This window comes from Octopus bimaculoides, chromosome 1 (genome assembly GCF_046866305.1).
Source record: "Octopus bimaculoides isolate indiv1 chromosome 1, ASM4686630v1, whole genome shotgun sequence".
Taxonomy (NCBI): Eukaryota; Metazoa; Mollusca; class Cephalopoda; order Octopoda; family Octopodidae; genus Octopus; species Octopus bimaculoides.
Window position 1 is genome coordinate 2841169 of NC_142928.1, and position 24398 is coordinate 2865566.

Consider the following 24398-nt stretch of genomic DNA (forward strand, 5'->3'; position numbering starts at 1 on the left):
AAAGTGGTGGTTTTGAACAAAAATGCTTGTTATGTCTACTTTTAGACTCATTATAAACCATCATATCTAATCCTTAGTCTCCAAATCTGCATTCCTCTGCAACTCATTTTCTGCTTGCATCTATCTAAAAGACATCAATCTTGTATGGAGGCTTAGTGGTTATTAGTTAGGGTGTTGAACTCATGATAGTAAGGTTGTAGTTTCAATTCTTGGACCGGGTGATGCATTGTGTTCTTGAGCAAAACTCTTCATTTCACATTGCTCCAGTCCACTGAACTGATAAAAATTAGTAATCCTGCAACAGACGGGGATCCCATCCAGGTGGGGGGTTAATATATAGGTCACAGAAACTGGGAAGCTGGCCCCAAGTCTGTCTGACTTAAGAAGGATCTTTATTGATTTTGTGACCTGATTCACAGTTGCTCGACCCAACTAATGAACTAACATATCTTATAATTGAAAAGATATGGTTGTAAATAATCCTCTTTAAAACTGCTAAATAGTTCCTGTATTTTAGTATAAACTAAAAATTTGTGGGAGTGTCCAACATGTTTATAATGTGATAATGGAGGAAAGAAATTAACTAGAAATATAGTGGATGGCTCAGCCTTCATTTCTGGATAATGTTGGAGGGAGGAAAAAACTAAGTCTATGTCAGTTGATTCATCAACATTTAACAACTGTTTTCCGTGCCTACATGAGTTTGACAATTTGACAGGATCTGATGAGCTGCAGGACTATGCTGAGCCAAAGGGAGAGCTTTGGCATAGTTTCCATGAGTGGTTGCCCTTTTTAACATTAACCACATTACAGAGTGTATTGGGTGCTACCAGTATTAGTTGGGGTGTTGAGTAACTTGCAAGGCATAAAAAGGAAAAGCCCCACAACTAAGCTGGGAGAGTATTTGAGAGGGCCGGGTGGCTTTATGCCTGATATCGAGGGGCTAAAGTATGATAGAGGGACAAGCACAGGTGTCTTGCTTGAGAGAAGCTACATGGCTACCCTGTATTACAGAACGGTGGGAGTAGTTGGGAAGAAGACAAATATGATAGCATTGAGGTGCCAGAGCAAACCCTCAAGGTACAAGAAGGTGAGCATAAGAGAGGATATGGACAGTAGATCAGGGTGGGAAAGTGGGTAGTTTCATAAGGGTGTGAGGGAAGACAAACATGGTTAGAGATGGAGGTAGAGGTGAATGTAGTGAGTAATGAACAAAGGTGGAGGTGTGGTTGATGGGAAATATGTCCTTTGCAATAGCACTTTTATTTTATTTATTTCATTATTAAATTTAAGTATGGTTCTATGTATGTTACCCACTTATGAGAAGTAGTCTTTTATCTTTTCTTGTTAAAGTTCAAGATCTTATCCTTAGACAATCTGGAACTCGACTGAGGATAGGAAGCTCCAAATGACCCGTCCTTGTTTTTTCCTGTCCTTTTTTGTATCATCTGACTGTCGGGATGTTTTGTTGTCGCCTGTTAGGTTTTTGTTCCATTTTCTGTTTTCTTCATGTGTATATATATATATATATATATATATATATATATATATATAGCAATATAACCATATTTTAACTCTAGATGGTTAGGTTGTATGCTAAATTAACAAGGTTATCTCTTCCTTCTTTGTTCATCTCAATTTCTGAGCCATTTTAACATTTGAGGTACTTCACATCACTAATATTGTCTGTTTAGTGCTGCTTTGAGTCAACTTAAAGGTTGGATATAGTATACTTTCATTCACTTCCTACCCTTTTCCATGTGCTCCAAACTTAACTACCTTCAACTGACAGTCTCTGCTATATTTAACATTACTCTTAACTTTTAAAAAGCTTACATTCTCAATGCTTACACTAGCACAGTACTTTCTTCATATATAAATGTTGTAGGAATGTTTAATTAATAATAAACCAAACTTCCTGAACAACCGTCAGATTTGTCTATTCCAGGGTTTGCACAAAATGCAATTCAAACCCTTAAGATTATTCTTGTCAATAGCTACTTCCCTGGGGCAGCCAATTTGAGGAAGGATATTTCCTGAGCAGGTTTTGCATGTCAATATAGAGCCTGTTTTCAATTTTCTTTCACGCGTGAATATTATAGCTCATGTACCCAGTGTTTGCAGTCAGTTAGAGACTATGGAATTTCACCATCAAAACGAGTCCTGTATTGCTACTTACTTGAATTTGTTCTTAGATTTATTGTTATACCTATGGCAAAGAACTTTGATTTCGTAGGATTGTAAAGAAGCCTCTGTAATTACCACACTCAGTACAGCCACCACTATGTCCCTCTGACTTCCATCTTCGTCTTCCTCCTTATGCCTTGCATATCATCGCCCTCCTTTCTGATCTCTCTACAAGTTTATGATACTAATTCTCCTCTCCTTTCCTGTGCTACCGCTTGTTATCTCCTCCTTCCCGGGCCACTTTTACCCCACCCCTTCTATTCATTCCGATATTTACTATCAACCACATCTCTACCCTTGCTCATCATTCACTATATTCACCTCTACCCCCACCTCTAACCATCAGTTACTTTCCTTTCACCCCCTTATGAAATGACCAACCCTCTTCCACCTGACCCTGATCTACTCCCCCTCTCCCTCTTATACTCACTTTCTTTTACCTTGAGAGTTCGCTCTGGTAGCTCACCACCACCAGCTTTATCTTCTTTTTGGCTCCTCCCATCCATCCTTATGCAATTCAGGGTAGTTGTGTATCTGCAAAAGTGTTGTGCTTGTCCCTCTATCATACAGTAACCTCTCAACATGTGGCATAAAGGGCATAAAGCCATTTACCCCTCTTTCAACCCTCTCCCCTCCCTCTATCAAGGGGGATTTTTTTTCTTGTAAATTATTTGGTGACCTCACTAGTGCACTGGTGTGCAGAAATGTGCCCAGTACTTTAAAGTGTTTGGCATTCAGCCATAGAAAGTGCTGACACGAGTGCTTAGCACTGTCCAAGGACTCTGTCAAACTGTCCAACTCATGTCAGCATGGAAGACGGACATTAAATGATGACGATTCAAATATGAGAAAGGAAAGTTACAAAATCAGATTGCTGCCTTCCAGCTTGTCTTTTTATACAACATATTTCTGTTGTATAAACAGCAGAATACTTTAACTAAACTCAAGGAAAATAGGAGACAACTGGCACATGGCTTTCAATTCTACATTGAAAACATTTTAGGTTTCCACAATTTTTTAAGAATTTCACTTTTATCAGTCCATTTTGTAAACACTGTTATTCCTAGAAACTCTTTCCTCAAGAAAATTCCATGGCAAATATTTTGTCTTCCATCTCACATTTGTTTTTAATAAGAAATAGTAGTTGTACTACTAACCAAATGGTAGCACTTCAGTCATTTAGCCATGAAACATGGCACTAATTACAGACTGGTTGACAACAAATGATCCTAATTTATAGTCAAAAAGGGAGAAGTAACTATGAAAATATATTCTTTAACTATTCAATGTATCTGAATTTGCAAAATGTTCCAGTCGTTTGTTCAGAAAAGTCAAGTGTCAACATATTTAATTAAAATACTAAAATGAAGTGCTAATTAGAGATGAATTGTGGAATGATGAAAATATTAATCAATAGAGATGTAAGATAAACTTATGGCAAATATTATGTAAATTAGGACAGTTTTGTTCTAGATCACTTTGTGTCTGGTATAAATAGCTATAAACCCCTAGCCTCTGTGTGGTTAGGAAAATGAGCAACTGATACCTGTTAGAGTAGTAAAAATGCTACAATTCATCAGCTCAGTCTTTACTTATATGATCAGAGAGAGAGAGAAAATATTTGGTTTGAATATATGTTTTCCACAGTTTTTCAAGGGAGCATGTCACCTGGTCGTTTCAGCCCACATGGGTTTGCGAAAGGTACTCTTTGCTAAGAGTCTGAGGCAGCCAGGACATTCACTGTGAAAACTTAATATGCTCAGAGTGAGCCCTGCTGGCTTGTATTGGAAAAGCATGGAATGATAATAAGATTAATAATGTGTTTACTAAAGATATACATAAAGAGTTTATATCTGTAATTATCTAAAAGCACTAATAGACCTTCTATTAATTAATGTTGTCAACAGTTGCACTGATATCAAATTAGGACAGACGAGTTTAGTTCTATCTAAGCTTGTATATACTATAAATAGCTTTAAGCTGTTGCTATTGTCTATGGTTAAGAAAATGAGTAAGCAGCCTCTGATGAGGTGGCATAAACCATTGAAACTAGGCAGACTGATCACTAGGAGAAAAACGTGGTTTGATTTAACTGCTCCGGTATCTGCTTCCCACAGCAAGGTTGAAAAATGTGCTTACATTTCTAGTTATTCTAAAAATGCTATGTACTGATTCCATTAATTGTTATTAGTCAATCACGAATAATGTTTTAATTAATCTTGCTGCAAGCACGGGAGATAACTCTGGCTATATCTCTCTTAGTTTGGATCTCATTAATGATGGGATAGAGTTGGTTGTACTTGCTGAAGCAGTGGTGTGAGAATTGCATGGTAGTTGTACAATACCATTCATGAAGACTGAGGTGTGTCATAATCCTTGGGACTCATAAAGCTGGGGCTTAACCAGCTTTCCATAGTGTATGAGATCAAGGAAGAGATGCTTGTTTGCCACCGGATTAATTTCCTTTGCTGGTACACATTTACAGCTAAGTGGACTGGAGCTATGTGAAATGAAATGTTTTGCTCTAGAACACAACCTACTGTCCAGTCCAGGAATTGAAACAACAATCTTGCAATTATTAGTATAACACTTCAACCACCAGGCCATGTGCCTTTTCCTATATGAATTAGCTTGGAAATTGAGTGAATTTACTGAAGGTTGATAGCTGCATGAAAAGCAAATAAAGTTACTGTTATATATATGACACACTGTCCATTCAAAAGCTAATTAGAAATTAAATAGTGAAGAAAAGACAATTAAGGTACAAAACCTGCCCAGAATTGTCTCCCTTACTTGCCTGAATAATGATAAGTCATTGACAATAAGTACCTTTTTTGCCTCACCTCATGATTATTTCTAAATACCTTTTTACCGCTCACCGTTGCAAACATGCTCACATTAACTTAATCATAGTTTCTCCTGCAGTTAGTGTCTCTTTGTAATATATTCAGTAAAAGAATAACGATGGAATTTTATTACATAATACAGACATAGGCGCAGAAGTGGCTGTGTAGTAAGTAGCTTGCTTCCCAACCACATGGTTCTGGGTTCAGTCCCACTGCGTGACACCTTGGGCAAGTGTCTTCTACTATAGCCTTGTAAGTGGATTTGGTAGGCAGAAACTGAAAGGAGCCCGTCGTGTGTATATATATATATATATATATATATATACATACACACACACACACATATACACACACACACGTGTGTGTGTGTGTGTGTGTGTATTTGACCCCCAACATCGCTTAACCTATGTTGGTGTGTTTATGTCCTTGTAACTTAGCAGTTCGGCAAAAGAGACTGGTAGTATAAGTACTAGGCTTACAAAGAATAAGTCCTGAGGTTGATTTGTTCAACTAAAGGCGGTGCTCCAGCTTGGCTGCAGTCAAGTGACTGAAACAAGTAAAAGAAAAGAAAATTATGACTATGATCTGTAAATGCAGTGCACCATTACAAAGGATCTATAATGTCACTTTGAAATGGTAAATGGTTAACACAATGCTTTTAAGATCTCTCTGCCTCTTTCGGTACCATGTCCAGAATGTAAGACATAGGTGATCATGTCCTGCCACAATTCTGTTCTTTGTTTTCTTTAACAGTTCCATTTCCTGATGTTTAATGCCTCTTTCTTCCAACCAGCTCATCAAACTTAACATCCACATCATCCCTTTCTTTCCTTTGCTTCTTTTCCCTTTAATCTTTCTGGTCATCACTAAATTCTCCAGGCCTTCTTTTCTCATCACATGACCAAGAAATCTGAATTGCTTGGCCCTCACCTCACAAAGCAATTTTTTTATTTACCACAGCTCAGGTAATCACTTCTTCATTAGACACTTTGTCTGTCTGTGCTGTCCTCAATATTCTCCTTAAGAACCACATTTCACAGCTCTCCAAGCAGCTTCTCACTTCTGATGTTCTGGACCATTTCCTCACTTCTGTACACAACAGTTCAGTATGTGGATCTTGGTCTTGATGCCCAGTGTATGATTTCTCATGTGTTATACAATTTTGAGAATGTAAATTTTGCCAGCACCAGCCATCTTTTGATCTCCTTCACACATCTTGCGTCTCCTGTGATCAAAGTTCCCAGGTAGTTGAAGGATGATACCTGCTTAATGATTTGATTGTTCACTTTCAGCATGTATTTTGAGCTTTTCTTTGTCACTACCATCCGTTCTGTCTTCTCTTGCAACGTAAACTCTCCTGAGTGGTTGGCGTTAGGAAGGGCATCCAGCCATAGAAACCCTGCCAGATCAGATTGGAACCTGGTGCAGCTCCTTGCCTTACCAGTTTTCAGTCAAACCATCCAACCCATGCCAGCATGGAAAGCAGACGTTAAATGGTGGTGATAGTGATGAAGAATCTTATTTAAATAATTTCCATTTAATAACAGTATATTCAAAAGCTATTCAATGGCATATATGCAAGTAAAAAGTAATTATTATTATTATTTTCATTATTAAGGCAGCGAGCTGGCAGAATCGTTAACACGCCAGGCGAAACGCTTAGCAGTATTTCATCTGCTGCTACGTTCTGAGATCAAATTCCGCTGAGGTCGACTTTGCCTTTCATCCTTTTCGGGGTCGATTAAATAAGTACCAGTTACGCACTGAGGTCAATGAAATCGACTATCCCCCTCCCCCAAATTTCAGGCCTTGTGCCTATAGTAGAAAGAATTATTATTATTATTATTACTACTACTACTACTGCTACTGCTACTACTACTACTACTACTACTACTACTACTACTAAGGCTTGTAGCTGGCAGAATTGTTAGCACACTAACAAATACTCAGTGACATTTCTTCTGAGCTTATTTTCTGAGTTCAAATTCCTCCTAGCTCAAGTTTGTCTTTCATCCTTTCAGGGGTTAATAGATTAAGTCCCAGTTGAGCCCTGGAGTCAATGCAATCAACAAAGCTCCTTCCCCACCAAATTTCAAGCCTTGTGTCACTAGTAGAAAGGATTATCATCAGTATAAACTATTAAATGCTCTGTTAGTTAACAGAGCTGTTGTCTTGAGATTTGGTGACACGTTTCCTCTGATCTCAAGAATCTTTCTTAGGGTTTCTGCAGGTTGACAATGTGGGTCTCAACTCCAATATCCTTCAACTTCTTAGGTAGCAGTGTGGGTGTTGGGTCAAGTGTACCTATTACCATAGGAATAATCGTCTCAGTCTTCCCCAATTACTTCACCTCTCTGACAAAGTCCTGATATTTCTCAGTTTTCTCACTATCCCCTCTATTATGCTATTGCAAAGTCTATGATCTTACACTTTGTTTCTTTTGTTCTCTATAATCATATCTGGTCTTCTTGGTAACTACTATTATTATTATTATTATTGTTCAGTACTTTTATTTTTATAGCGTGCTTTCACTTCACTACCGAGCGCAGCTCTGTGTGCCTTGGGTATGTGCTGTGGTTTGCTGTGATGCTCTTATGGTTACTGTATTGAAAGTGTTTTGCGTAGGATGTGTGCAGTGCCCAGTAGTGCAATTTTCTCTGTTATATATATTTGTAAGTCCTGGTGTTTTTGTTATGTATTTGTCTGAATATTTTTTTATTATACCTAAGGCACCTACTATGATAGGAATTGTTTCTGTTTTTAGATTCCACATTCGAGTTACCTCTATTTCCAGGTCTTTGCATTTTGAAAGTTTTTCCATTATTATTATTATTATTATTATTATTATTATTATTATTATTATTATTATTATTATTATTAAGGTGGCGAGCTGGTAGAATCGTTAGCACGCCAGGCAAAATGCTTAGTGACATTTATGTCTGTCCTTACGTTCTGAGTTCAAGTTCCACTGGTGTTGAATTTGCCTTTCATCCTTTCAGGGTCGATAAATTAAGTACCAGTGAAGCACTGTGGTCAATGTAATCGACTAGTCCCCTCCCCTGAAATTACCGGTCTTGTACCCAAATTTGAAACCAATTATTATTATTATTATTATTGTTAAGGTGGTGAGCTGACAGAATCATTAGTATGCTGGACGAAATGCTTAGTAGTATTTCACCCATCACTGTGTTCTGAGTTCAAATTCTGCTGATGTTGATTTTGCCTTTCATCCTTTCAGGGTTGATAAAATAAATACCAGTTAAAAACTGGGGTTGATATAATCGACGCTTCCCCCACCTCCCCCATGCTGCCCTTGTGGCAAAGATTTGAAATAATTATCATAATTGTTGTTATTTATTATTATAATTCTTCTGATTATTATTATTATTATTATTATTATTACTATTATAATTTCAGGTGGATTAGACACTCAACCACAAATAAATGACACACTTAGTTTAAAAGGGCAAAAATTTCCTCCAACACTTACATCTTCTACAACTAGTGCTGTGTCATCAGCTGGAGAAGAATCTGAAGACCTTAATATCCATCCAAGGAAAAGAAAGTTACGGCCAAAAGGTGACCAAACCCAAATTTCAGAGGCAACTACTTCTCACCCGATCATTCTTGAAAAGCCTCCAAATCCATACAAAACCTATCTTTCAATAAGGAAACAGGTAAGAAAAAAGGTGATAACAATTTTCATTATTTTTTTTACTTTCTATAACCTATTCTCTATTCATCAAGTGCTACTACTGTATTTGGTCCTCATGTATTATCCAACTGCCTGCTGCTACATAAAAACCATGCTACCAATACCAAACCATATTTCTAACAGTTTTGATTAGATATTAGATGACAGTAGTGATTAGAACTTAGGCCAGCGACATAATTAATGTTGTTAGTCTTCTTTTTTTTCTTCTTTTTTTATGGGGCAGTGTATTCAGTTGTGACTGTACAGATGTGACCTCACCCCACCTCACCTTCCACACATGGGAGCGTGGTCGTTCATGAAAATGTTGCAGTGTGGATTTCATCATCTTCGTTATTTAATGCCCATTTTCCATGCTGGCATGGGCTGGACAGCTTGACAGGAACTGACATGGCCAGGGCCCACTCTGGGTTCCATAGTCTGTTTTTGGCATGATTTCTACAGCTGGTTTCTACTGCCTTTCCTAATGCCAACCACTTTACAGAGTGTACTGGGTGCTTTTTGCGTGGCACCATCACCCGTGCTTTTTACGTGGCACCATCACCAGTGCTTTTTACGCGGCACCATCACCAGTGCTTTTTACGCGGCACCATCACCAGTGCTTTTTATGTGGCACCATCACCCGTGCTTTTTATGTGGCGCCATCACCAGTGCTTTTTATGTGGCGCCATCACCCGTGCTTTTTACGTGGCACCATCACCCGTGCTTTTTCCACGGCACCATCACCCGTGCTTTTTACGTGGCACCATCACCCGTGCTTTTTATGCGGTACCATCACCCGTGCTTTTTACGCGACACCATCATCAGTGCTTTTTACGCGGCACCATCCCCAGTGCTTTTTATGTGGCACCATCACCCGTGCTTTTTACGTGGCACCATCACCAGTGCTTTGGTCTTAGGATATCAATTCTGTTGTGGTGGGTTGGTCTTTTTGAGTACAGAAATATGCCACATATTTTGATTCTTTGTCCAGCATTTAGAGATGACCGTTCAATACTTTGCCCACGTCTTTCAGGGTCTCCCTCTCCCACAATTTCCCCCCTGCGCAATGGACACTTCGCTATGCATTCACTGATGTTGTCTATATTTCCACTGATTTCCTCTCTTATGTGGGCTTCAATGAATGTGGAAAGGCAGTGAGAATGAGTGTGGAATTCTGTCTCATGGGAGATTTTCTGAAATGCAATGCTTGCATCATGTTTGTGTGTCTGTGGTGAGGGTTACCTGTCATCATTGAAAGAAAAATTAACGGAGAATAAGTGATGAAAACTATACGATAATGGAAATTTAGAGCACAACTTTTGTTTGTATTTTATTTATAATAATTTAAAACCAATTTTTGTATTTCAACTGTTTGTTTATAAATAGAAACAAGTTGAAAATAATTATATTAGACTTAAAATTTGAGTGCTAGACTTAATCCATCCCCTACTTTAACACCACTACTTGGCACATGTGCTTATCTTAGGTGCAGCCTACTCTTTTGCAAGGTCACTGGTTTGAGGTTACCTTTCTCCCCCCCTTCTGATTTAGGCCCTGTAAAGAGTCATAAGGGCTGCTTTCCCTCTTTGATTGAAGTAAGGAAAGAAATTAAAAACTAACTGCAATGTAATATGTAACGAAAAGAAATAAGAACAAAACTTGTTAAAAAAATAAAAATTATTAAAAAGCATGAATTTTATGCAAATAGGAGCAGTTTAATGATTGCATTCTTATAAAGATTTAAACCTCCGCTAGTGTGAATAGATTTTGTAAGACGGTACACATTTGAATGTTTGTTGTTCAAGTAACAATAAATGTCATCTTATCAAGAAAATAATGTCTCTACCAGTTCTTGAAGACCTACATCCAGTCACAGCACTTCAACACACTATGATAGCTTTTATTGGCAGTTTTTAGTACAGGTTATTGTAAATACTATTTTGTTTGTTAGAAATTAAGCTGTATCTTCCTAGTTTTTGCTTTTTTTTTCTAAATGTACAGAGAATAATGTATTCTACTAAGATGTAGCATTTTACTCATTTCTGAACTAAAAATTAAATGGTTTGACGATTGCTAAGTAAACATAATCAACTGGCACCTATGTATATATTATATAGTAATGTATAACATTTCATATCAATAATAATATAAGCAAGCACATTAAGTTTGCTCTATAATGTGATGTATTGTAATAATGTTTGATAATTCCCAATTGATCCCATTCAAATAAATTGTGTTCTGTTTCATTGATTTAGGAAATTTGATATGCTGTTGCTGAATTGCTGAAGGGTGATTAGTTTTTGTGCAAAAATATTCCATCCAGATTTCTTTAATCAACCATTTGAAAATGTCTTGTCTTAGACATTTACATATGTTTTATTATATGCAGTCTGTGTCACTCATAGTATCATCTCTTAATATTTTTTGTTTTTTTTTAATTTTTTTTTGTTTTGCTTTGTTTTTTTTTGTTTTTTTTTTATCTCTGTAATAACATCATATGCATTTAACACCAGGTGAATATACCTTTTTTTTTTTTTTTTTTTTTTTTTGTTTCATCGAATGGTATGGAAAGCGAGTGTTATGTGGTAATGTTATTTGTTTATTGAATTTCTGATTTCTGTACGATTTGTGGTTTCGACCCGATAACGTTACTATAATATTATTTCCTGACAGGTCGAAGATCGGCGGAAAAACTTAACAGTTGTTCATCCAAAAGCTCCCCAGGGATTCAAGGACTATTTAATGATGAGTTGTAGTTATGTGTTACAAGGAAATTCTGCCAGCACTTTATCTGTTCCTATGGTTAGTTTCTCAGTTTAAACATGGAGTTTCTTTGTTTTTACTCGCATCTTTAATTAATTATGATTTATTTCTCCGATTTAATTACTGAATTAACTCTCTTATTCTGTAATTTTCTCTGTTGATATTGAAAGTTTTCTAAATCCATTTGGAATTTAGCCTATCCATTAATTTAACCCTGTAGCATTTAAACTGGTCATAATCCAGCCAAAATATTCAAACTGACTGGCTCCAATCTCTTGCACCTACCCTACAATGCCATTCTAAAACTAAACAATCACTTCATGGAAATTTTGAAGCCATGAGATAATATATGATTAATTCAAAATGATGAAAATAAATAAAATACATTTGACAGAAGAATCCGGATGCTACAGAGTTAAACTGGTTTTGTGGAGCCACCAGAACTGTTTTGTTAATTCATACACCAAAGTGGAAAACCACAAGAAGTTCATAAATCTATGAGATATTTGTCTCAAAATTACTCTAATTACAGGTAGATTTAAGTAACACAGAAAATTATTTAAATTTTATTTCAGTATCACTATATAAAATAAGTTGTTACTTAACATTCTCCTGAAGAAATTCTGGTATAGAAGAATCATGCGCATTAGTGAATTGGAGTGTGTATAAAACATAACCATAATTATTATTGCCATTTTACATCTGCTTTCTCTGTTAGCATGAGTTAGATGGGTTGTCATGGTTTGAGTCAGTTTATATTTGGAGTTTCTACCCTCTTATATGTCTCACTTGCATTCCATTTTGTGGTATGTTTTCTATGGCTGAATAATCTTCATGGCACCAACTACTTTACAGAGTGTACTGTTTGTTTGTTGGTGAAGAAGGGAGAGAGAGTGAGTGAGTGTGGTGGATGGTAAGATTGTGCTGGATATCATTAAAAAAATAGCAAAGGAAAGACAGTGGAGGCTAGAATGACCTGAGGGATAGGGAGTTTGTTCACAGTACATAGAGTTAAGAGGAGGGATGACCCCTACCCCTCTTACCTTTATATACTGCTAGCAAACACTCAGTTACTTTATCCATTCCTCTGTTAATGTTACATCAATACCACCCACACCATCATTAGCAATCATCCAGAACTTATACCTTTGTTTTCATCCATGAATTATTGAACTGAGACATTCCTCTATCTCACCTCTTGTGTGCAACATTCATTCACTCGTCTTCACACTACAATATCTCCTGTCCTTCTCCTCTTCATGGCAACATTAATGGTGGTAGCTCTTAAAGTTTTGGATTTGATAGAAAGTGGAGGAGCTTCAGTGGTGGCCAGGTAGATTTCTGTTTTCTAAATCTGGAATGAATGTCTGTGTGATTGTTTCTCATGCATAATCATACACGTCCATCAATTTGAGTTGCTTCCTATTTTGTTAGTCTCCACTTCCTAGAAATAATTATAAGCATGGTGTTTGGTAGACCTTGAAACTTTCATAGGAATGTGTTAACAGGGAGATGTGAACATATATGGACTGGTTAAATGGGTTTTGTTTGTGTGTGTGTGAGGACAGGAAATCTGTCTGAGTATACATGAAGGCAGTGAAGATCCTGAGTATGCAATTTCAGAACAAGATGGTTGTCATTACATTGAGTAGCATTGAGCAAAAACCATGACATGTGTTGACATTCCTATCAACAAATTGACCTATAGATCTGCACTTTCTCAAATGCATGGAATATAAAAAGACCTTTACTTGAAAAATGGGTATGGTTTTGTGACAGGAAGAGTATCCAGCTGTAAAACAATACCTCAGCAATATGCATTCCTCCAACCCATGCTAGCATGAACAAAACAATGTAAAACAGATGATTGAACACACTCACATCAGCACGTTTTTAGTTCAAGGCTTCCATGCAAAGACATAAAAAGTAAACATTAACATGTGCATATATGAATTTGATAGGCTTCTATACAGTTTTCATCTACTATTGCTACTGACAAGGCTTTGGTTGACCCAAGGCCACATTAGAAGGCACCTAAGATGCCGTATAGTGAGATAGAACTTAGGACCACATGCTTACAAGGTAAACTCCATATACGCAGTCTTGCATTTTGTGTGTATATACATATATACAGGCATAAGTATAGCTATGTGGTTAAGAAGTTCACTTTGCAACCACATGGTTCTGGGTTGAGTCCCACTGTGTTATACCTTGTAGAGGATAATAATTAATACCAGATCTCCAAGCCAACCAAAATGTGAGTGGGTTTGATGGGTGGAAACTGAAAGAAAACAGTTGCATGCATGTGTATGTGTGTGTGTGAGAGAGAGATGCAGAATGACTCTCTTCCCAGTGATCAGAATTAAGTATTTTCTGCACAGAGCCTGATATACATATACAAGCTCTTAGCAATGAAGTTATGCAGTCCTACATTTTCTACTGTTCTTGTAACTCAGTGAACAATATGTGTTGTAAATTGTCCCATTTCACAGCAGAACCTTTCTTTGCTGCAGTTCCGGTTTCAGTGTTGGAACCAGTCTTTCATTTGATGACAGCCACTATTATTACTTGCATCTCTCCCTGACAATGACAATTCACTTCCTGTCTCTGGTTACAGTTCATTTAAAAAAAATGTTTTGTTTTCTTTTCTGTCTTGATTACCAAAGTGTTATATATATATTATTTAACACAAAGCTTTATTCTTGAGCTATCATTCGTGACATATCCAACTTTTTTCTCTATAGCCTCTTGCAATTTTTTAAGATCTTGAACAGTGGTCTATGGTTTAAGTTTCTGGATATTTTGGCTATGTCAATTATCAAAGATGATTGATTTTCTAGGTCAATGCTTATCATCACTATTTTTAACCTCGTTAAACCACCTCTGGTATTTTCATAAACTTCACTCTATCTAGAATTACAGTGCATACGTTTTGTTCAATACATGTGTGGCAATGTTGTGTGTGAAATTCATAAAGCATTTAATGTTGAATCTAATATTCTATCGAGTCCTTGTCATCCATGGGTTATCTAAAAATTAAACAAATTAAAATAAGATATGGGTTAACAAATTCAAAAATTAATTTTCAGTTAAATAAGGTCAGTATTCAGACTGACCTTTAAACTGACTAGTTTATTTGTAACTACAGACTATTTGCTTGAAATATGACATTACTTTTTGGTCCCCTAATATATATATATATATATACATACATACATACATACTAGCTGGCCCCATGACGCCAAAAATAACGGCTAACTATAGTATTTTATATATAAATATGGATGGTAAATTGAATTCATACACTTGTCAATGTTATCTGGTGGTTGACTTTTGAGATGTGACATCGATCATAGTTTGTTACTGAAAGAATGCTGGTGCAAATATTCACACACACACACACACACACACACACACACACACACACACACATTCACATACCTCCCTTTTACATACACACACACACACACACACACACTCATACAGAGTTGAAATGCTCCCACTACCAGTTTGCCATCATCCCTTCCTTCCTTATTCATCTATCATCCATTCCTTTCTCATTTATATGTTGTGACGGAGAAAAACAGTATTATTATAGTAGATATATATATATGTATATATGCATATATGCACACTGATGTGTTTGTGTGCAGACATGGCTGTGTAGTTGTGAAGTTTACTTCCAAACCGTCTAGTGTCAGTTCCACTTGATGGCACCTTGAGCAGGTGTCTTCTGTTTGTGGATTTGGAAGATGGAAATTGAAAGAAGCCTGTTGTGTGTGTGTGTGTGTGTGTGTATAGTGTGGGAGGGGGAGGAACACTGTTTCTGTCTCTTCATCTGACATCATGTAATAACTGTAAACAACTGTCTCTGTCGTGCAAGTGGTGTTGTTTATTCTCAATCTCTCTTGAAAGTCGCATGGAAACAGATGAGGCTTGGTGACTGGAAAGGACATCCAACCATAGAAAATCTACCTCAGTGCATTCCATGTGACCCATGTACCATGAAAGAGTGGCTGTTAAAGCAATAATGATGATATACAGTCGAAACATTGTCACTTTGTGTGTGTGTGTGTATATATATATATATATTTATTTATTTTCTTTTATTATTGTAGCTTTCCCCTCCAAATTCAGTAACTGGATCAATGAGAGATTTATTCTTAGACCAAGAACAAGCTCGGTATAAGCTAAGATTACAACACCTCATTGAAAAGGTAAAGAAAATTATTCTTTTAAAATTTAAGTTTGTACAATTATTTACTTTTTAATTTGGAATATTTAATGTTATCTAATGAGATGAATGGTTATTAGTATTTTAAAGGAAACAAATTGAGGTCAGATGAAGGACTTGTTTCACATGCTGTGTCCTGAACCAATCTACTGTTGTATTTTAGCATCTTGGAATATCTGGTTATGAAATGTAGTTCTCGATAAGTTATCTCAAAGAACCTAGAGATAACTAGACCAAGCATCAAAGGATGATGAAAACCTCTGACTCAACAACGCTTGTGTTGTTGTGCAGGAGTTTTGTTGCATTTATCGGCAGGTACTCGAGGCAGCTCTGACGTCATTGTGGAAGGGGCACAGAACACCTACAGAGCTGTTTCACCACCTGATGACATCAATCTCTGCATGAGAGATGAAATACAGTTTCACTCTCAGCACGCAAGTGTTTACCTTAAACATTTAATAATAAAACCAAATCAGTTGGGTTTAAAATATGGAATTTTAAAATTTTGGATAAGAGACTGTTGATGAGTAAATAAATAATTTTACCTGACAATTATATCTCTAATTATAATTTCCTTAAATAATTAATGAAAAATTATTACATTTATTGTTGAGAATTTCATTTATTTTGTACACCTTCTCTTTGTAAAAATGATACATAAAAATAGTTGGTATTTTAAGAGAATTTTAGGGTCAAGAAATTTGAGGTATTGTTTTGAAACTGATTAGAAATGTCATGCTAATTTTGAAAGGTTTCAACAAAAGACAAGGCATCGATGCTAGGCTTCATGCTTGAGATTTATGGTAAACGAATACATTATCGGAAGTTGTGTAATTTCGGTTAGATTTCTCTCATTTGCTTCTGTTTTTGCTTTTTCTCATCTTTTACACTGTCTTTTTATTTATTTTCTTTTCGTAGGAAAAGTTAATGCTTTCTATTGAGCAAGAAATGTTGCGGGAGCATGCACGTGCTGCCAGAGCACAAAATAATCAAGCAGTCCCTTTAAGTGTTTGCACAATACTTCGAGATGAAGAGATTTATAATCTTATTGAAGTGGAACAGGTTTGTTATTTAGATCTTTATCTCAGTTCAGTGATTTATTTTTTGTCATTTTCATAAAAATCAAATCTGTATTTATGTGTTTGCATATGGTTTTATAAATGTTTTCATCATCAATTCACATCTGTGCTTTTAAGCCTCCTCCAGCTCAGCATTTCACCATGTATGGTCATTACATATAAAATCGTCAGAGATTACATAACACACTTAAATAATCTCCACCATTTATAATGTACATGGGACATTATTGTGGTATGAATGATCACAACTTCCACAATTGTGATAAATAAAAATAGAAAGCAGTACAGAAAGAGAAAGCAAAAAATAGTGATGGAGAGAGTGAGAGAGAAACATGTATACTGCAAGTGTAGTATTACATTATTCACAGACACCTTCTAGGCCAGCGTTGCCCAACGTTTTTGCATTTGCAACCCCCTACTATTTGTTGATAGTTGAAATTAATACTATCCCAAGCTGCTTCTAGCAAGGCTATGCGACCCCACCGCAAGGAAGAGAAAAAAAACAATATTAGTGGACGAGTAGTTTCATTTTTTGCAACAAATATGGGAGACAACTCTAACCAAGTCTACTTTTCTATCCACCATCTTGTCCATTTAGTTTGTGAGTCTTTCATCACTATTTTAGAAACTAACAATGAATTCTGTGTTCCCTGCACTAACTCAGCTCTCTTCTCTCAGCAAGTGTTGCATATAAGGTGAGAATATTAGATCTCCCCTACAACAGCTTTAACACCATCAGTTGGTCTGTGGGTGCTTCGAGCAGAGTTTGCTCTGATACAAGCATTTGGACCAGGCTCCTGACACTGGGTTTCCGTTAGCCTAATGACACTCTGATACCCTTCCTAAGATGCTAAAGACTAAAACTAAACTCGAAGAATTCTCTCTCCTCTTCTCTAACATCCCATGACTCTGATCCAACCTCGACCCCACACATTTAATTTCTCTCTGAGACATGGTTCTCTCAATCCCAGTTTATAGTTTATCTATGCAGTCCAGGCTAAACTCTTTACACGAATATTAATCTAGAAAGTGATACCTGTACACTGATCTGCATATTAAATTTCTCTCTGAACTCCTTTCTAACTCTTGCTTAGCTGACAGCATCTCTGCACATGGCTCACCCAGCTCTCAAGCCATTTTCTTCTAGTTTACTTAGCCATTACATAACCTCAGAATATAGTACTCAGTCAAAGGTCAACAAGTATTTGTACCGTAACTGGATATTTGCTAAGAAATTCTCCTGTAGCTGTCTCATTCTGTCGAAAGGACATCAGTGGTACTTCATCCTGGTACAAACCGAACCTTCATTTCATCTCAGCTAATTGTTTTTAACCAGTGATGTCATAATAACTTTCCTGTTATCTTTACAACTTGTTATATTAGTTTGAAGTATTTGTAGTTGCCCCTTTCTAAAGCACTTCCTTTGTCCTTTTACCAGATGATGATCCTTACTCTGATTAGTGTAGAAACCATCTCCCTCTGCTACCTGAGTAACCAGTGTTCCCTGATGGGGTCAGACATGTAATAAATATGTAATTTTTAAATTCTTTTTTATTCCTTTCTAGGTAGAGGAAAGAGAGAAAAACGTTCGATCACGCTACAATGGCAGACAGTTTATTTCCTGGATTCAAGATGTCGGTGATAAATATGACAAGATAAAAGTGAGATCATCTTATTCTCTGTTTTTAAAAAGAAAAAAACCATTGTCTTTTGGTTGGTTTCGTGGGAGTTGTTGTGACATCAGATCAAGCGTTTATATATCTCAGCTCAGGTGCCACGTAAAAGGCACTAATTTCACTCTGCTGGGTGGTTGGTGTTAGGAACGGCATCCAGCTGTAAAAATCCTGCCAAATCAGTCACAGAAGTCTGGTGCCGGCTTCTGCCTTGCTGACTCTTATGAAACTGTCCCACCCATGCCAGCATAGAAGGCAGACGTCAAACAATGATGATGATGAAGGAGCAGAGTATGCTATGCAAATGTGCAACAACATGCAATGTGGAAAATTGAATTATTTACAAAACAAATTTCTTTAGTAGGTGTTGCTGCCAGATAAAAACACACCCATGCCGGTGCCGCATCAAGAATACTCAATACACTCTGTAAAGTGGTTGGTGGTTTGGAAGGGCATCCAGCTGTAGAAACCTTGCCAAAACAAATCTGGAGCCTGGCGCAGCTCTCCGGTTTGCCAACTCCTGTCAAGCCATTCAACCCATGCCAGCATGGAAAACAGTTGTTAAATGATGATGATGATGATATAATAGTTTGGGTAATCAGCTTAGTATTATCAGGAGGTTCCCTTCCTCTGGCCCCTTACTGCCACGATAAATACAGCCTGTCAATGTCAACAATGGTTACTACAGCTTAAACACTATTATTAGTCCTTTTTGTTGTTTAACTTTGTGTGTGTAGGCATTGTTTTAGGAGGTTAATTTCTGAATATAGTAGGGGTCTGTTTTATCAAAAGGGGTTATCTTTAAGATGTCAGTTAATTTTGATGTTTCTTTCTCCCACTTCATAATGTCCTTTTAGTGAAGTATACTGCAAATGTTTTTCTCCTTGTTGCTGTTCTTTGTCTGGTTCAATCTTATGACTATTTACTTTGTTTGTTGTGTTTATGAGCCTGGCTTTGTTTCACCCCCCCCCCTTTTTTTTTTCATTTTGGTTTCCGTTTATCTACAACATCTGTTTTTCTTTTGTTGTTGTTTTACTGTCTTTATTTCTGTTATCATGTTTGTACAGTGAGTGTGTGTGTGTGTATGTGTATATATATATATATATATATATACTTCTCAAGAGTACAGAAAGTTAACATTCAGTGCTAAGCATAATTTGAAAGTCAAAATAAATGTTGTGTGTGTGTGTGTGTGTGTGTATAAAGAGTTCTTCTTTGTTTGCAGATAACAACTTATCAGAGCTTATCTCCACGCACTGAAGGGGAACATTTTTTTTTAAATACTGACTTCCTTTTAAACACAATTATTTTATTTACAGACATAGGAAATTTAGGAACAGGTGTGGATCTCTCTTGACTTGGAGTATATTGAATGGATGTTTACTTTAAGGGATCCCGAAATGTAGCACAGGCATGGCTGTGTGGTATGAGGCTTGTTTCCCAATCACATGCTTTTAGTTTCAGTCCCATTGCGTGGTATCTTGGCCAGATGTCTTCTATTATATCCCTGAGCCAACCAAAGCCTTGTGAGTGGATTTGGTAGATGGAGACTATTTGACTGCGGTCATGCTGGAGTACTGCCTTTAGTCGAGCAAATTGACCCCAGGACTTATTCTTTGTAAGCCTAATACTTATTTTATAAGTCGCTTTAGCTGATATGCTAAGTTACGGGATGTAAACACATCAACATCAGTTGTCAAGCGATGGTGCAGGGACACACACACACACACACACACACACACACACACACACACACACATATATATACATATATATAATGGGCTTCTTTCAGTTTCCGTTTACCAAATCCACTCACAAGGCTTTGATCAGCCTGAGGCTATAGTAGAAGGCACTTGCCCAAGGTGCCACACAGTGGGACTGAACTCGGAACCATGTGGTTGGGAAGCAAGCGTCTTACCACTCAGCCACTCCTGTACCTGTTTACTTTTTAAGTCTACTACTTTTACAGAATTGCTAAGAGGACATAAACAAACCCACACCAGTGTTCAAGCAAGCTGGTTGGTGGAGTAACAAACACACGCACGACATACTTTCATACAGTTTCTGCTCTCCTGATTTCACTCACGTAACATTGAACTGAAGGTTTTAGTAGAAGACACGTGTTTAAAGTGCCACAGTGTGAGATGGAAATTGAAACCTTTTGCTTATCAGGCAACCTAATCAACCATCCTACTTTGCCTGGAGTTTATTTAAAAGCAAATTTCATTCAACTCATGTGTCTTACAGTGTTATCATATAACAGCTTATGTGACAGACCTTATTTATATAAATTGGTTTTCTTGTCAGTCAAGTAGGCCTGACAGCTAGGTTATCTTTGTTTTAACTGAGAAAAGTGATTGACAGATAGTTGCTATCCTAAATTCTTCTTAGTATTAAGCTCATTTGTTATTAACATTGTAATTATTATTAATATTCTTTTAGCTCTGGCTTTTGCTGGGACTCCTGGAGTTTTGTATCAGTAGTGGGCTTGCTGCCTGCAGCCTACAGCACCATGGTATTTGTTCTCTTTGACTATCTCATACTTTCCTGGTGCTTCTGGCTATGCCAATGAGGCAAACCTGTGCCGGTGGCACGTAAAAAGCACCATTCAAGCATGGTCGATGCCAGTGCCGCCTGACTGGCCCTCGTGCCGGTGGCACATAAAAAGCATCCACTACACTCTCAGAGTGGTTGGCATTAGGAAGGGCATCCAGCTGTAGAAACTTTGCCAGATCAGATTGGAGCCTGGTGCAGCCTTCTGGCTTGCTGGCCCTCAGTCAAACTGTCTAACCCATGCCAACATGGAAAGTAGATGTTAAACAGCAATGATGATGATGATAAAAGTGGCAAGCTAACTGAATTATCAGAGCATCAGGGAAAGAGAATGCTTTGTGGTATTCTGACTGTTGAGGTTGATTTTGCCTTTCGTTCTTTCAGGGGCAATAAAATAAATACCAGTTGAGCGCTGGGATCGAAGTAGTCAACTAAATCCTTCCCACTAAAATTGCTAGATTTGTGCCTAAGTCAGAAACCATTCTTGTCACTGATTTTTTTGCCTTTTATTTTTCCAGGATTGTTAAGTACCAGTGGTGTATTGACTGTACTCTTCCAACAAATTCTTTGGTCTTGTACAAATATTAGAACTTACCATTACGTAAAATGCACCATTCGAGCGTGGCTGATGCCAGTGGCACATAAAGCATCATTTGAGCATGGCCGATGCTGATTGACTGGCGTGTAAAAAGCACCGTTCGAGTGTGGCCGATGCCAATGGCACATAAAAAGCATCATTTGAACATGGCCGATGCCGGTAGCACATAAAAGCACCCATTACACTCTCAGAGTGGTTGGCGTTAGGAAAGGTTTCCAGCTGTAGAAACCTTTTCAAATCAGATTGGAGCGTGGTGCAGCCTGGTGGCTTGCCAGTTCTCAGTCAAACCGTTCACCCAGGCATGGACAGCAGACGTTAAACGATGACAATGATGATGATGATTAGCAACCACTTCATTTGTTCATTCTGTGTCCATTTTGTCCAGAATAGTATGGGTTAGATCAGTGGTTCTCAAGCAAGGTCCGTATAACCCTTAGGGCTACTGCAGCATCTTGCCTGTCAAACGTGTACATCTATTAATTATGATACATAGATGATTATTTCAATTTAATACTGCTTCAATTATGCACACCATATATATATATAGATATTGTCCTTCTAATTTGTAATTTTTGTTTCCTTTCTAGGAATTATTGTTGCTTAGGCATCACCACGAAGCTGAATCCTTATTTGCAGTTCAGAAGATGGACTGGGAATGGAAAATGAAAGAAGTTTCTGACTTGAACAATATGCCTGTTGTTGATGATCTCCATGTACCGATGGTACAAGTGAATGATGACTTTGATCTATTACCATCTTAGCAAAGGGAGCATTATTACACAGTTTTATAGAGCTTCAAATTGCCATTGAGATGGTGTCAACTGTAAAGCCAGTAAGATGAAAAACGGTGTTCTGCTTTCTTCGGCGACTACTTTACAGCATGAAGAAGATTGAGTATTTTTGTGAAATACTGCGATGCAAATCACCCAGTATAATTATCAGAAGGCTTTTATGACAGATAGCCTTTAGGTATGGGGCTATTGTAAAGATTATTGGGAATAATGTGATCAATATATCATTTATTTTAGATTGAGGAATGCTGCCAAAATCCTTCCTTCTGTTATCTATAACAACACATAACAATTTCTAAATGTCCATTTTTTTATGGCTCAGCTATATGGTAGCCATGCCTATGTATATGTTTTGGAATAATTTCTGCTGCTGCTGCTGGCCCAGCTAGCAGTCATCTAATCAAAGAAAAATCATATCAATCCATTTGTTTCAGTCTGCTAGCTTTAATTTTTTTTTTCTCTTCCCAAAATTAACATAAATACTCCAAAATCTTTTACCTTACTCTTTTCAAATGTGTGCTTGACTAGAAAATATTGGAGCAGGGGTTTCTGTTGAAAATATGTATAAATGAGTGATAACAATTTTACTATTGATAAGAAACTAGAATTAATAAAAATTGAGCCAAATGTTTCTGTATTTGTATGTGCTTGTTTGTTTTTTTGCTTTTGTGACAGGATTCTCTACACAAACCATATTTTGATAAAATTTTGTGATTAATAATAACTTTTTGCTGTTTTAATTTTTAAAAGATCTGTCTTTATTTATTTTTTATATTTATAATGGACTGTTTTCTTCGTAATATTATACATTACTTTTCTGTATTAATGCTAACTGGTTTGGTCTAGTTAACCTCTTATATCCCTCCAAGAAGAAAAAAAAAAGTACTCTACAATAGAATCTTTCAAAGAAAATGCAGTTAGAAGAGTGGATTCTAAAATGGTTCAAAATTCATTCATTATTCATCTCCTGTCTTTGATGTGTACGTGTTTTAGAATGTTTGAGTCTGGAAAAATTGGTGGTGTTTTTATTGCAGGTGAATGTATATATTCAAACTCAAAAAAAAAAAAAATTTTTTTTTTTTTTTCTCCTTGAGGCAAAATGAGATGAATAAATACGTTGATATTCTCCATTTGGAAACTCTTTGACACTTTTTCTTTTTCTGTCTTCCTATATATATATTTTTTTTTTAATAAATGAAATTTTTAAAGTTTAACAATCTTTATTTCTAAATTAAAAATTATTTCATGCCCGTTAAAATTTTCTTCTAATAAAGTCGTATAAACTACATGCCCAGTCCTCCAATTCATTCATATTTACTCTAAAAGAAAAAAGAAAACACTGTTGTGGATTTCATTTAATTAGAAAGTGAATTCTTAAAAAACATTTTTATTTTAATTCTTTAAATTAATTTCTCTTTACCAGATATATGAAAAAAATTTCTTTGTGAAACATTCATAATTTTCCTAAATTCATTTATTAGTTGATAACTTACAACTTCTTTATTCAAATCCTGCTTTGATCTTTAGTAATAATTCTTTTATATATATATATATATATATATAGTTAAACTTTCCTAAGTTAATTTAAAATAATTTCTTAAACATTTTATCCATGGCTGGCTGGCTGGCTGGCTGGTAATTGTTATCAGTATGTTATGTATAATATTATGGAAACCTAACTATTAGTGATTGTAATTATATGAGGAAAATACCAACTGTATTTAACATTTTTACTGTTTAGAGAAGATTTTATTTATTATTTTAATTATTTCCTCAATTTCAATAATTCATTTATCTGTGATTCCATGAATAAGATTTCAGTTAGGACTTTCAAAACAAAAAAAATGTCATTTATGTATGTAGCATGACTGCAAAATGAAATTATTTTGATGTGTCTTGGGAGGGTCATTATATCAATAATGAACACATGCATTGGCTGTATTTCACTTCTTTGTTATTTATTTGTTAATTGGTCAATTA

At 36.4% G+C, this 24398-nt stretch overlaps 1 protein-coding gene across 23 annotated transcripts in view; it reads left to right on the forward strand.

The window, feature by feature from the left end:
• LOC106871111 (uncharacterized) overlaps positions 1-23556 on the forward strand; it is an 86262-nt gene extending 62706 nt beyond the window's left edge. For 14 of the 23 annotated variants that reach the window (XM_014917421.3, XM_014917416.3, XM_089347588.1 and 11 more), the window contains 6 exons: positions 8451-8722; positions 11401-11529; positions 15609-15707; positions 16643-16786; positions 18369-18464; positions 22215-23556. In XM_014917421.3, the coding sequence (XP_014772907.1) occupies positions 8451-8722; positions 11401-11529; positions 15609-15707; positions 16643-16786; positions 18369-18464; positions 22215-22388 (914 nt within the window). In that variant the 3' untranslated portion in view covers positions 22389-23556. The remainder of the gene's footprint in view (positions 1-8450; positions 8723-11400; positions 11530-15608; positions 15708-16642; positions 16787-18368; positions 18465-22214) is intronic. The other 9 variants (XM_089347628.1, XM_089347644.1, XM_089347649.1 and 6 more) reach the window with 1 other exon arrangement.
• The last annotated feature ends 842 nt before the right edge of the window (positions 23557-24398 follow it).